Source organism: Pan paniscus, chromosome 13 (assembly GCF_029289425.2).
Source record: "Pan paniscus chromosome 13, NHGRI_mPanPan1-v2.0_pri, whole genome shotgun sequence".
NCBI lineage: Eukaryota > Metazoa > Chordata > Mammalia > Primates > Hominidae > Pan > Pan paniscus.
In genome coordinates, this window is record NC_073262.2 from 75089179 (window position 1) to 75103971 (window position 14793).

General features: G+C 43.7%; 1 protein-coding gene across 3 annotated transcripts in view; it reads left to right on the top strand.

Annotated features, from left to right (window-relative positions):
• The first annotated feature begins 10372 nt into the window (after positions 1–10372).
• ITGA6 (integrin subunit alpha 6) overlaps positions 10373–14793 on the top strand; it is an 82454-nt gene continuing 78033 nt past the window's right edge. For all 3 annotated transcript variants that reach the window (XM_055108757.2, XM_034954509.2, XM_034954510.2), the window contains exon 1: positions 10373–13396. In XM_055108757.2, coding sequence (XP_054964732.1) covers positions 13215–13396 — 182 coding nt within the window. In that variant the 5' untranslated portion in view covers positions 10373–13214. The remainder of the gene's footprint in view (positions 13397–14793) is intronic.

A 14793-nucleotide genomic window follows, 5' to 3' on the forward strand; every position in this document is an offset into this window, starting at 1 on the left:
TTTCCTAGTCGCTTTCTATCAGTCTATGTGGCCATAATTTTATTATAGAAAGAAATTAGACAAGTTGCTATGCCAAGCTCTTTACAGAATCACATTGGTAATTTTCTGTCATCTTCATATGTATTATTTCATGAATTTCCTATTATGAATATTTCCAACTGCCGGGATCAAATTGAGAACAACTGCTTGATTTTTACTGTCTTCCAGAATATTAGAGACTTAATTTAATTAATTCCAATGAGTTTCCTTAAGTCAATATAAAATATTTTACAAAGATCATTCTGTGAATCTTACAGTGATGTTGTTCTTTGCATTTCCCCCACTGCATCACTTCTGGGTGTAGTGACTTGAAGCATAAATATATTGGTATGAGAGTCTATACTGAAATAGACACAGCAGGCCTTCTTGGATCCAAGTTCAATAAAAAATGAAGTTTGGCATTGCTAGTGATCATCCTGAACTAAGCTGCAAAAATTCTGCTCTAAGGTTTTGTCAAACTAAATAGACTTATATTACTAAGTATACATATCAGGTTCACTGCCTGTAAACAGGCAGCCTCTCATAACCTAGTGGTAAACATTTTGATTAGTGAGAAGTGTTTTCACATCTGCTTATTTGAAGCACAAGTGTTTTTCTCCTTCTCACAGAAAAATTAGGATAAGGCAAATATCATCAGCTCCATTCATTTCCACTTGCAGTTTCAGCTAGTATGTAAATACAAGGCTCGGAGGACCAGAAGATGTCTGAAATTAACACAGTATTATAACTGCATTGCCCAATGCTAGGGACTGATGGGAAATTGGCATTCCTAATAGAGCTGTGGTGAATATTCATTTTTCCATCTGGAAACTAAGTATGTGTGAATTTAGGAGATTAAAAACTGGTGTGACTTCAGCAGTATAACTATATAAACTTTATAGTCTTGAGAGTGAAATTCAAATCAAAAATGTGTTTCTGTAAAAGTATTGAATGAGAACTAGAACTGAAACTAATTAAGTCCGTTTGTCAGAAGTAACATAGGGCACAATTACATTTTAAAGAGAACACAGGTGGGGGATCCAAGACCATACTTTGATCACTATTTTAGAGACCATAGGAACTTGGAGAAGTTCTCTGCTCAATTCCTCCACAGGATTCCAATTTCAATAAGAGTTGCCAGGATCTCCTTAGAAATACAGAATATTGGAGAAATGGAAGGAAACAGTAACTGGAAGACAAACGTTATGCCATAAATAAAATCCTGTAGTTAGAGCTTGGAGTGAAAACCTTCTGGGGATTGACAGCTCATTCCTCTCTTAGAATTGCTCTTTAGAAATTAATGGGCTTGGCTTTGTATCTCCAACTGTTCTTCACAAATGAACCAAACTGGGAATCAGTTGGAGTCACTGAAGCTTAACACAACTCCAGCTATTGTTTACATGGCTCCCATGAAACCCCTGTGGCAAACTGATTAGATTTACAGTTCATTCGATAAGCCTGTCTGCTCATGGCACATAAGGCAGTGAACCTTTTCACAAAATGAAACTAGAGCTGGAGAGGGGGGAAAACACAAAATCTTTAATGAAGAGGGAGGCTAAGAGACTTTGGTAGAAGATCTTTTAAGTTTGTAGAAAGCCTCCCTTGTATTGGAGTTCGTAGACTCCACATTGAATTGACACTTTGGGACTTGCCCTCCTGCCTACCAGAAACTCTACAGTGCCGTTTTCAAATTCTTTGTGATCATAGGTATGTTTAACACCAATAAGAACTAAGGATTGGAAAAGACTCTTTAAAATAAAGATGAAGTGGGCCAGGGAGCACCGTGTGGATCCATGGAAGCGATCACCAACCACACGATGTCAGACAGAGCTGCTTTTGTTGCTAGCTATCTCCTATCTCCACCCTAAACCAGAGGCTTGGGGGAAGTGTGTAAAACCTATCCCAGTGGCACATGCCTTGGACCTATTATTGAGTGGTTGGGAATTAGTCATGGAGCCATAAAGTCATCACCCCCAAAACTCTTTTTAGTCCCTTTTTAGCCAGTACAACTGATCTCACTTCTCAAAAAGCATGACTCAATCACTTTGTAGACCCTGGCCTAGCACTGCAGACTTGCTCCCACTGTGACAATGGCAGAGGAAGTGGTCAGCTTCTGAATAGAAGCTGACACCCACCATCAGAAGAGTCCCTTGTGGGAATTTTACACCATCCATTGCTTCATCACAGACTGCCCTAAAACTTAGTGGCTTGAAGCAACAACCATTTTATAAATACCTCTTAATTCTGTGAGTCTGTGATTCAGGTAGGGCTTGGCTGGGTGGTTCTTCTGCTCCATTTAGTGTCAGCTGGGGATACTCGGTTATTCAGCTGGTGGGTAGGCAGGTTTGTAGATTCCAAGATAGCTTTACTTCCACAGTCTTGGCCTGGACAGCTAGAAGGATGGGCTCAGTTGGACCTCTCCCTTTCCATGTGGCCTCATATTCACTCCACCATGGAAGCTAGGCTTCTTACATAGTGGCTTAAGGTTCAATAATGAGTTCCCAAGAGTCCTAGGAATAAGACATAAGATTTCTTATATTTCAGTCCTGAAATTCCCAGGTCATCATGTCTGCTAATTTCTATTGGTCAAGAAAGTCACTAAGTCCAGTTCAGATTCAAGGGAAAGGGAAATAGACCCCACTTCTTAATGAGAGGAGTATCAAAAAAATCTGTAGCCATCTTGAATCTGCCTCAAACACTTTCTTTTGACCTTAGAAAAATAATTCAGTATTCTATATCAAGTCATTTTTCACATATCTTACCCAAAAATGGAAAAGAAAATAGAAAAAAATATTCTTTAGAAAAGAAACCCAAATTTTTTTTAAAAAGGCATATTCCTTATTCAAAAGATGCCATATTCTCTGCCAGGCTTGGTTTCTCTTAGAACATAGGCTCTAAATTTGGTTTTGTCGGTGCTCTTCTCCCCACCAACATGGCTTTTACTTCTTTTTTTTTTTTTTTTTTTTTTAGACAGACTCTCACTCTGTCACCCAGGCTGGAGTGCAGTGGTGCGATCTCGGCTGACTGCAACTTCTACCTCCTGGGTTCAAGCAATTGTCATGCCTCAGCCTCCCAAGTAGCTGGGATTACAGGTGCCTACCACCACGCCTGGCTAATTTTTTGTATTTTTAGTAGAGATGGGGTTTCACCATGTTGGCCAGGCTGGTCTCAAACTCCTGACCTCAAGTGATCTGCCTGCCTCAGCCTCCCAAAGTGCTGGGATTACAGATGTGAGCCACTGCACCTGGCCCATGGCTTTTAATTCTATCATGAACTCAGTACTTAATAATATTCATTAACACTTGAGAGATCCATTAAATGGAATATATGACTGGGAGTAATAACCTAGCTTTCAAATGGATAACTCTTACTGTCAAGCTTGAATAAATCACAGAGAAAATTGATGTTTAGGTAAAACAACACAGCCCATAAGTATTAAATTCTGGGACTCACACATTGAATGCTTCTTCCCATTCCTTGCATCATGGTCTGCCATCTCATACTACAACCATACTCCTTCACATACCTCCGATGTCTCCAGAATTCTATGTACACTATAGTTGTGGCTTTGAAGGATACCATATCATCCTTGCAGGTGTGAACAGAGGCCATTTCCTTCAGTCTTTTCATTTTCATTGCAATGAAAAGGCACATTCGTAGTATTCTTCAAGCTCATAAACCTTAGCCATGTCTGCTATGATACTCAATGCATGCCTTCTCCCAAATATTTTCCTGAGAAGACCTTGCTGGCATTGAGCCTCTTACCATCTGGATATGTACAGTTGGAATAGGGAGAGGGCAGGGTGCAGAGACTGACCCAGTTATTTACCATTGGGTGGGTTGGGCAGTGGAGGGAGAAATGGTTAGAGAAGTCTATCATCTCAACCATTTCCTTTCTAGTTCATGTCACCATGTCTTTGTATGGTGACTAAAGGATGGGACACATTGAAGATGGTAGCTTTATGAGTATCTTGGCACAGTAGACCAAAGAGTGAATCAAATACATTTTCCAATTTATGGAATCTACCCCTCCCAGAACCCTGCTGCTTTGTTCAAGGGGCTTCTCAATTTGCAGTCATCATGGCCCCCTTTCCAATCTACACTTCTCTCCCCATTTTCCCTCCAACCGCCCCAAAGTCCTGCTCTAGGAATTTCCATTCTAGATTATGCAGCTCATCTTAACTTTTTCCTCAATATCTTTGGATTGTAGACAGCATTATAGCACCAGAGACCTTGAGTCCAAAATGGTGCCTTGCTGATCAGCTGACTTGATGCAGTTTTTCATTTCCATGAGAATTACTCATCTGGGTAGACAGCATGTACCCTTTGGATAAAGTACACTGTTGGGTATGCTCCATTTTAAGAATGTAACACAAGGATGACACATTTTCTAAAAATAAAACAATAACAACAACAACAAAAAAATCCTTTCAACTTCAAAGAAGCCTTTTGGCATAAAAATGATGATTGGTAAAAACCCTTTGGTAACATAGTGATTTTTTGGTAGCTTCTGTACCAAAGTGTTTGGCATCAGGGATAGAAAAATGACCAACGCATGGTCCCTACTCTGAAGGAACTAAGGATTTAATAGTAGGCATCTATGTAGGCAAATAAATCACAGTGTCCCTCAATGTGAGATAAGAGAAAGGGATATGCAGACTGTTGACTAGGAAGGGAGAGCTGGGGCAGATGGAAAGAGTGTCTACTTAATGCCCACCTTCCTGTTTGAATTTATCGTAAGTGTAACCAAACCTAGATTCTGCTACTTGCTGCCCAAAAGCCAAAACTTGAGAGGCAAGAGTTGGTGGGAGGAAAAGCAGGTTTATTCGGAGATCCAGTAAACAAAGAAGATGGTGGACTAGCATTCTAAAGTACCATATTAAGACAGTACAAATTTCAGGCTCTTTTTATGTTAAAGACAGAGGGAAGAAGAGAGGGTTGGGATCAAGAGGTGACCAATGACCGCAGACATCTGGACGCCAATGAGGGTCTGAGGAGGTTGGGAACAACTCTGTCCTTGGTCAGGTCACAACACTCCTATAAATCTTTAACAAAACATAGTTAATTGTTTACATACTTTCCCTTTAATCCCAGAGTTCGTTGCAAAAACTACATGATTGTTGTTTTTGCATATTTTCTCAGTGCTCCAAAATTATCCTAGCTTACGTGCAGGCTAAAGGCTCCTTAAACAAAAATGGAGTTTGCTATGTTAGTTCTTTTGCTGTTTCACTGTTACATAAGTGGCTGATGGCTGGAGTATAATCTATAGCTATAAATCCTTTTGATTAACATTTGAAAAGGTTTCAACTTTGGAGTATATTTTCAAAATACACATAACTCTCAAATTATTTTCCCTGCATTTGAATTATTTTAGAAATACAGATGAGAACTGTTTATAAGCACTAAAGACATTGCTAGCTGACTGTAGTGAGCACATAAAGAAAGTCTCAGAGAAATAGATGTATTTTGGTTATTTACAGAGTATAAATTAGGAAATTCTAAAAGCCCTCCAAAATCAAAGAGGTGACTGTCTCCCATACTCTTACCTCCTTTTCAACCAATGTGGCATTTACCCAACTGTTTCTGTAACCAACAGCAACCAGGGGTGGGTTGGCTACTTGGGGAAAGTAAACTTCTGGGGCAATGGATTGGAGGCTCTATTTCCTAGTAGGGCCCAAGGCTGAAAAAATTCACTGTGGCTTATTGGATTAAGTGGGGGCACAAATCCCCCTAAGTAGCCTTTCTGTGCTTTGCATCCTTCTGTAAGCAGGATGAACAAGTAGCATGTGTTTATGCCTGAACATCCCAACCTAACTGACAACGTGTTACTGGTGTTTTTTTCCCCGCCAGAAAACACATTGGCTGAAGATCACACGGTACAAACTGCTACAGTTCCTTGTTTGGGAAGCAGGAGATTTGGTCTCCATGGAGAATTTCTCTGCCAAGGCTGAAGAAGGGTTCAATGGAGTAGTCTGGGTTATGAAATCAGAAGTCGGGAAATCCCAAATTTTAATTTGGTCAGAGAGACTGACATTCTTTTTAGGAAAAGTCCCTGCTTTAGTGTCTCCAGACATAAAATTAGGACACTGGCTTTTGCTTTGTGGAGATGCACTGACTTTAGGGTTGAAAAGATTTTTGAACATGAAATGTGATATAAGTATCTGTGAACCCATTTTTCTCCTTTTTCACCAGGGAAAGTTCAGAAATACGTTGTATAATGCAGAAACGTTTGGCCCTTCACTTTTGGGCATGTGATCTGGGACAACAAAGTCATTGCAATAGGGACATTCTTGGCTATTAGGTGGTTCAGATTTCTACGTTTTTTTCCTCCTTTCTTTGTTATTTGTTCTATAGAGTAGTGTGTTCACAGGGCAGAATTTATTGCATTGCTTCAAATGTTTTGTTAATGTGCCATAAGAAGGGACCTGTTAAATATAGTGACTACTTTTCACCTTCCAATGACTTGCTTTCCAGATTCAAAAATGTTGAAGAAATTTTAAAGTTCAAGATTTGATTTCCCTAACAAGTGACATGTCCTCATAACTATCCTGTCAGCTTATTTTAAGTAGTATAAGCTGCTTTAATATTAGCAGCAAGATGTATTCAAGAAGATAAAGCTCCAAACAAAATAATGATAAGTTGGCTGTGATTGTGGATAATTCATAGTGCTAACTTTCTCCTTGGCTGAGCAGGTTGTGATAAGGACGTGTTCAGTAATGTCCCTGTGCTTTTGTCTCTTTATTCCCCCCAGGCCTCCTAGCTAGCTTGTCGTCTGAACTGTTTGTCTCTTCTGAAGTTCCGGCGGACACAGAGTTTGGGACCCACTGTTACTTCTCCAAATCCTGGCAAAAGACAGAAATGGTTCAGACCCAGAGTGAAGCACAAACTTGTTTCTATGCAGACCTTGGCACCAGGAAACTATCATATGACAGAGATTATAGATGGCTCTTTAACAACATGGGTTTGAACCACAGGGGCCCACTTACACATGGATTTTTTTTAAAAAAACCTCTCAGATTGAAAATACAGTATTTGCGGGATGTGAACCCGGTGAATGCAGAGGACCGACTTTGTCTATATGCGGATTTTCAGGGCTGACATCAGGATTTGAGTATGCATGGATTTTGGTTATGTGCAGGGGTCCTGGAACCAATCCCTTGTGTATACCGAGGGATGACTATATTTGCCAAGCTATAACGATAAGGAATGGTTTATGCTGACCATTTAAATGATGCAAATATGGGGCACAAGTGACCTCATTTGCATATTGCCTCTCCCTATGTTTAATCTCCATTATTTGAAGTCCTCTCGTTTTATTTTCTAGTATGCTTTCTTCACCTACATTTTCACAGCTACTATTTTATTTCAGCATGCATTTAATAGTAGACATTGTACTATATACCTCACTTATATAATCTCACTTAATCCTTATAACAACCTGATGAGGTAAGAATTCTGGCTATTTTACAGATTAGAAAATTGAGTCCTAGGCCAGGGGAGGTGGCTCACGCCTGTAATCCCAGCACTTTGGGAGGCCAAGGTGGGCAGATCACGAGGTCGGGATTTCGAGACCAGCCTGACAAACATGGTGAAACCCCGTCTCTACTAAAAATACAAAAATTAGCTGGGCATGGTGGCACGCACCTGTAATCCCAGCTGCTTAGGAGGCTGAGGCAGGAGAATCGCTTGAACCCGGGAGGCGGAGGTTGCAGTGAGCTGAGATTGCACCACTGCACTCCAGCCTGGGCGACAGAGCGAGATTCACTCTAAAAAAAAAAAAAAAAAAAAATTGAGTCCTAAAGAAGTTGGTTAACTTGCTCCAGGCCCTCAGCCGGGAAGAAGGTGAGGCTAAGCTGCCTTCCATGAGTGTTTGCCTTAATCTCACCTGATACACTCCACAGATCACTGGCTTAAGTCCTAACTCAAAATCAGCCTTCCCCCCACCCCCCCACAGGAGATATTTTTATAGAAAGCAATGAATTTTTTTCTTTAAAGAACTTAATTTTAAAATGTCTACCCCATGTTTGGTCTTTCAAGAGTGCATTGCTTGTGGCATGAGATGTACATAGCTTCATGTTTGTTTCTAATGAAGGTGGGGATGGAAAACCAAATTTGTCAGGTGGGGATTTCACCCCAGCCTTATGACTCAGTTTTAGATTTAACTTGATTCATTTAAGGTTGGAGTTTATTTCTGGCTGGCAAAATATGGCTTCCTGGCTTAGAAAAATTCCCTCAAAACAAACTTGAAAAAAGTTTGCCCACCTAAAATGGCAACGTGAAACACTCTACATTTTAATGAGCTCATTGTAAGTGAATCAGAAACATTCAAATGCAATTTACTTCAAAATAGATCTAGGTGTTAAAATAAGGAACAGCTGGCAGTATGGAGTCTCCTGATCCCAACCAAAGGCAGGTTTGCCCCTATTAAATGGTCTGTGACTTAGAGCGAATAAAATGTCACTTTTTTTTTAAACACAAAAGCATTAAGTTTCAGTGTAGAAGAGAAAACTCTGAACACTAATATAAAAAGACAAATAAAAAAACAGTATGGGAAAACTCTGTTTCTTTCTCTGGAACAAAAAATCTGCCATTGAATAGTAGAATCCCTAGTCAGAACAGTTTATTAAGTTTAGTTCACGAAACTATAAGTATATTGTGGTCAATGCATAGCTCATAAAAGCCGTATCTTGAAAGACTGTACACAGGTGGGAGCTCTGGTTTTGATGCAACATTCTAAGTGCTTTAGATAACATCAACTCTACTAATCCTTAAGAGAAAGCAACTACTGAGGGGTAGATGACATGTTGTTATTTCCAGTTTACAGCTGGGAAAACTGAGACATGGAGAGATTAAATGGCCTTGTGGCTAGCGTGGAGCAGAGGCAGGATCCGAAATAAGGAACTTGGGTTCCAGAGACCATGTGCTACCCACTCTCATGGATGGCCTCACATTAAAGGGCTCCAGGAAATATGTAAAACTGTTGGGATAATGTAACCACAGAAAGAGAATAAAGAGATGTTTTCAATAACTAGTTTCTTGAGATGGAGTCTTGCTCTGTTGCCCAGGCTGGAGTGCAGTGGTGCAATCTCGGCTCAATGCAACCTCTGCCTCCTGGGTTCAAGCGATTCTCCTGCCTCAGCATCCTGAGTAGCTGAAATTACGGCACCTCCACCACGCCCGGCTCATTTTTGTATTTTTAGTAGAGATGGGGTTTTGCCAAGTTGGCCAGGCTGGTCTCGAACTCCTGACTTCAGGTGATCTGCCTGCCTCAGCCTCCAGAAGTGCTGGGATTACAGGCATGAGCCACCACGTCCGGCCTAATAACTAGTTTTTATGTTGCATGAAAAAAGCAAATATATTCTCTGCTGTTAGTGATGATGAAGTCAATATAACAGTGAACATGATAACAAAATGATTAAAGTAGGTCTCAGGGAATGGAAAATATATTAGGTATGACATGGATTCTTCAGACTTCTCCATAAATGACCAATATTCTAAAATTATTTTGAAAGCTCTTCTACAGAGGGTGGGATATAGTACAAATAAATAATTTTATTTTGAAAAGTGTACTGGTAAAACATAAGAATTCAAAAGCTCTCACCTGAGCAAATGCCTCTATGCATAGCTTTCACTGCCTTTTAATTAAAAATGTTCAGTTTATAGAAGTTTCTTCTGTGATGTGTTATTTCGTTTTCTAATCGGCCCTTTTTTTTTTTTAGACACGGTTCTGCCAGTTAACTGGATTTGTAGGGCCCTTCTTGCACTGTGCATGTCTTGTTTTCATAGGCATGTGTGCTAGCACACACACACACATGCCCCATGCCCTATATACTCAGCACACCTTTATCACCAAGCTATCTCTCTCCCTTTGGTTCCAGACAAGTATCTTCCTGTCCCAGATTTTGTTTTCCCCATTAAAACTGTGTACTCCCTCCCCAGGTCTTTAATTTTTAGGGCTCTGAATTCTTTTATTCCTTTGGCCCCAGAGATTGATGTGTCCTCAGTGGATCCAGAATGACCTCTAAACCTCCTTTTTGTAAGACACTTTTGTAAAACACCCAACTCTGTTTTACAATGGAAATAACAACTGAGTCACAAAACTTGATTCTTTTTTTTTTTGAGTCAGAGTCTTGCTCTGTCACCTAGTCTGGAGTGCAGTGGTGCAGTCTTGGCTTACTGCAACCTCTGTCTCCCCATTTCAAGTGAGTCTTGAGCCTTGGCCTCCCGAGTAGCTGGGATTAGAGGTGCCCATCATTAGACCCAGCTAATTTTTGTATTTTTAGTAGAGACGGGGTGGTGGGGTTGGGTGGGGGGGAGTCTCACCATTTTGGCCAGGCTGGTCTCGAACCCCTGACCTCAGGTGATCCTCCCACCTCGCCTCCCAAAGTGCCAGGATTATAGGCGTGAGCCACTGTGCCTGGCCAAAACTTGATGGTTATAGTCGAAGGAGCTGACAATCTTCAAATAAATTATGTCAAGAGTGAGGGTTTGACTCAACTTCAAGTATCTTTGGCATCTATGTTGAGAGTGAGAGTTTGACTCAATTTCAAGTAGGTAGGAGACAGGTGGCAGGTAGGAGCACTGAGCTAATAAGTTTTCCATTTGCGATGGGCACTTGACATATTCCAGAACAAGACTCCCAGCCTTGTTTTTCTTTATCTGAACCTCTTCCCACACAAGCATAATTTGCTTCAGTAGTGCTATACATGTAGTTGTGATATTTAAATTTAATATTATTTAGAATTTCAATTTGAGCACAATCTGTGTTTGGGATAAAGTAAATAACTCTGGCCATTCATACATCATCCACTAAACACATCTTGGGAAGACAGGAATGAATGGTCCACAGAATTACTCTTAGAAGCAAGGGGTGATATTCAGAATAGTTAACAGCTGGTGTGACATGGGGATATCCAAGCAGAGGGAGCCCTTGCTGCATCAGGGCTTAAGGGCTTAAACTTTCATTTGCTAGGTTGTGCGGAAGTTGCTTAGTCCTAGGAAAATGGGCAGGGCAGGGATGGTTGCCTGTGAGGAACTAAGGGCAGCAGCTTTTATCAACCAATTCAGAATATTTCAGCAACCATTACAGCCAAATCACCAGCTCCTGGCTGAGTACACTCTGCAGTGAGGTTCATTATACTATGGCTATAATAGTCTGGACCCCATCTCTCTGGAATAGTACATATTTTACACAAAGGGAAAAGGCTAACTTGCAACTTATTTGCATGAAAAATCATGTTGCAAATACTTCTTAGTTTACTAGATTGTCTCCAATAGTTTCTCAACCTTATCAAGATATATTTGTTAAAACTGTGTGCTCTCCAAAATCATCTACTGAATTTAAACCACTGCACCCCACTTTGGACTATAATTGACTGGAGTTACTGATTGGAAAGGAAGTGGTACACACCCCTAATATACTGACGGACTTACTCTGACAGCTGCTACCACCTGTGGGGACCCTTGATGATGTTCACGCAGCTTTTCTGAGTGGCACATGCTGTTCTCTTGAATACTCCTTGAGGTGAAGAAGAGGCCACCCCTACCCCTATGCACACATAGCTCCTGCTCTTTCCTGGGGCTGCACCCTGCTTGTATTTCCAATGCAGGGATGTCAGATTCCAAAGAGGGCTCCCCAAGGCATTCCAGAAGGCTTCAGGCCAGCACGTCCCAACCTTTTCATGCCATGGGACCCCTTTGGCAGGCTGCTGAAAACCAAGGGGTTCTTCTCAGAATAAGGGTTTTAAATACATAAAAGAAACCACAAGAGGTTACAAAAAAAGCCAATAATATTGAAATGTAGCTAACAAAATGTTTTTAAAAATTTGTGCTAGAGCAATATATATGCTTCATTATTGACATATAATATCTGGCTGATTGTCTAATTACTGTTATTTGAGATACTTGCAACAACTGTGATGTGATGTAAAAACCTATGGTTTCTAGTGATTACTAAGTCATAAATACTTATCCTACTGCTACTGTAGTTTGTTGTCTACGTTCATAATGGCAAAACGTGCTAAATGTCAGAGGTTGGTGAAAATTAAGATGTAAATTTTTTCTCATCCAAGTTCACAGTACTCTTGAATTAATTATCTCTCCTCGGGTTAAGAACCCCTGCAGGATAAGGTTGCCCCTAGGGCCAACACCTCACTGGAGCCCCGCCTCATGTCCTGGAGGCAGGAGCCTTCATGCCACCTACACAGAACTCGGAGCTGTCTCTTGGCCCAGCAGTTCTCCCCACAACTAGTTCTGAAAGTCCGGGGCTAGGAAAGAACGGCATCGTCGCCTGAGCTCCTGGCGCCACTTTAAACAACCCATCCTTGACTTGCGTGACTTCTTCCACAAGCTCTCCTGGTCACCTGGGCAAAATCCTAGGTGATCTGGGGACAAGGCGGAACTTCGGTTTTCTGATCTGCAAAAAGAAACACCTACCTCATAGGACTGTTAGGATGAATTGAGGTAATGGCTGGGTTGTGTACATTATACAGCACTATCAAGGTGTGCGCTGTCATCATTTTTGAGGGTTGTTAGGTGTTTGAGGACCCAGAACAGTCTACACAGCTGTAGTCCCCAAGTGTTGGGCACGCCTTAAGCGCTCCATAAACACCTGTAGAAATGAATGAATGACGTATGCATCTGCACGTGGGCCCACATCTGCAAGAACAGGCTGCTCAGGCCATGAGGCCCGGTGCATCACCTGCACTTCTCTTTATAACGGGTAGTAAAGTCTCCCTCGCTCTGTGCTACTCGGCAACCACAATTCTGTCCACAGAGGGCGGCGCAGTGGGGCTGCTTCGCCGCGAGCTCGCCTCCGGGGCTCCCACGTCGTGGCTTCCGGGCAGGTACCGGGCCGCTGGAGACGCCAGAGCCGGCGGGTAAGGTGCGGGCGGTGCGCCGGGCCGCGGGCGCGCAAGGAGGGGCGAGAGGGTGGGGAGGGGCGGGGCCGGCGTCCTCGTCACTTGATAAAACGCCTGCGAGTCTCCAGAGAACAACGGGCTCATTCAGCGGTCGCGAGCTGCCCGCGAGGGGGAGCGGCCGGACGGAGAGCGCGACCCGTCCCGGGGGTGGGGCCGGGCGCAGCGGCGAGAGGAGGCGAAGGTGGCTGCGGTAGCAGCAGCGCGGCAGCCTCGGACCCAGCCCGGAGCGCAGGGCGGCCGCTGCAGGTCCCCGCTCCCCTCCCCGTGCGTCCGCCCATGGCCGCCGCGGGGCAGCTGTGCTTGCTCTACCTGTCGGCGGGGCTCCTGTCCCGGCTTGGCGCAGCCTTCAACTTGGACACTCGGGAGGACAACGTGATCCGGAAATATGGAGACCCCGGGAGCCTCTTCGGCTTCTCGTTGGCCATGCACTGGCAACTGCAGCCCGAGGACAAGCGGCTGTGAGTTCCCGGACCCTTCCCACCCCCACCGGGGCGCCGGCCTGCGCGCGAGTTGAGGCGAGGGCGCGCCCTGTTCCCGCCGGCCCCGGGGAGTAGTTGGCCCGTGGGTCGCGCCCGGGCCGGCCGAGGCGCACCCAGCGCCCAGCGCGCTCGGCTCCCCGCCCTGACCCGCCCCGCGCGGCGCCTCCCTCCATTCAGCTCGAGAAGGAGGAGAACCCGAGGGCTAGGCTGGGCCCCGGGAGAGTTTACTTTTTTTTCTGTTTTAAACAAAGTGCTTTCCGCCGGTTCTTCCCTCCGGGCATGTTTGCTGGGACCCCGGCAGGTGGCACGCTTTGCTGAGCTTCACGTGTGTGTTTGGGGCTGGGGTGGCGTTCAGGGTCACCGCAGCGCTGCTGTGGGTTTGCAGGGAGCGTAGTTCCAGGATGGTCTAGGCCTTTCCCAAACTCACGGTGCACCCCGTCTCCCCCGCAGACTGGCGCGCCCCGCACAAGTTGGAAAGCCACTTTCCATGTGTCCTGCATGACTTTCCCAGCAAGGCGGGGGCGCTCCTTAGGAGATACTTTTACATGCCTTTGAAAAAAAAAAAAAAAGATGGGGGTGGGGGCGGGAATTAACCAAACACCTGTTCGCTGGACTAGATCAGCTGAGAAAACAAGTCTGAGTGATGTGCCCAGCCCCCAAAGTACTCGGCCGCACCCGAGACCCGCTCGGCTCCTGCGTTGGGCGGGCACAGCCAAGGGGTTAAAGCAAAATGTCCGATCTGAGCCTGGACTTTGCAAACAAGGTTTGTAAGGGACAACCCCCCACCGTAGCGGTAAACCTCCCAGGAGAAAGAGGAGACCGGCACTACTGGCCTCTCCTTTTATTTCTTAAACAGTGTTTGGTTCCCACATGATCGGCTATTTAAGCCGGAGAGGGTATTTTGGCACTTAGTCGCCTTAATCGCTATGGGGTTGCATTCTTGATCTGTGCTACTGAAAAATAGGCTGTAGCAACAAAAGGTCTCCCCTCCCCACCCAGGCCTTGAGTTGAACTAAGGACCTTCCAGGACCAACAGACCGGAGAAAGCAAAGTGCAGCCACAGTGAAGAGATTTTGTGTTTAGGAGAGGCGAATGGGATTTTAGAACTGGAGGAAACCTCTTGATTTCAGCGGTTAACAACTTTGGAATTCGTGAATGTTGCAGCCCCTGAATTTTAGTCAGTTTTTTTTTTTTTTTTTTTCCTGATAACACCTGCTAGGTGAAGCACAGAAATTAGCTGGGGGTGGGGAGGCTCTAGGAGGGTGGTCTGAGTCTATATGCCTGGCCAGCTGCTTATACTCTGCTTTCTCTCAGAAATAATTGTTGTTAAGCTGTAAATCTGAAATGAAAGGTTCCTGTTAACTCAGTTAATAGAT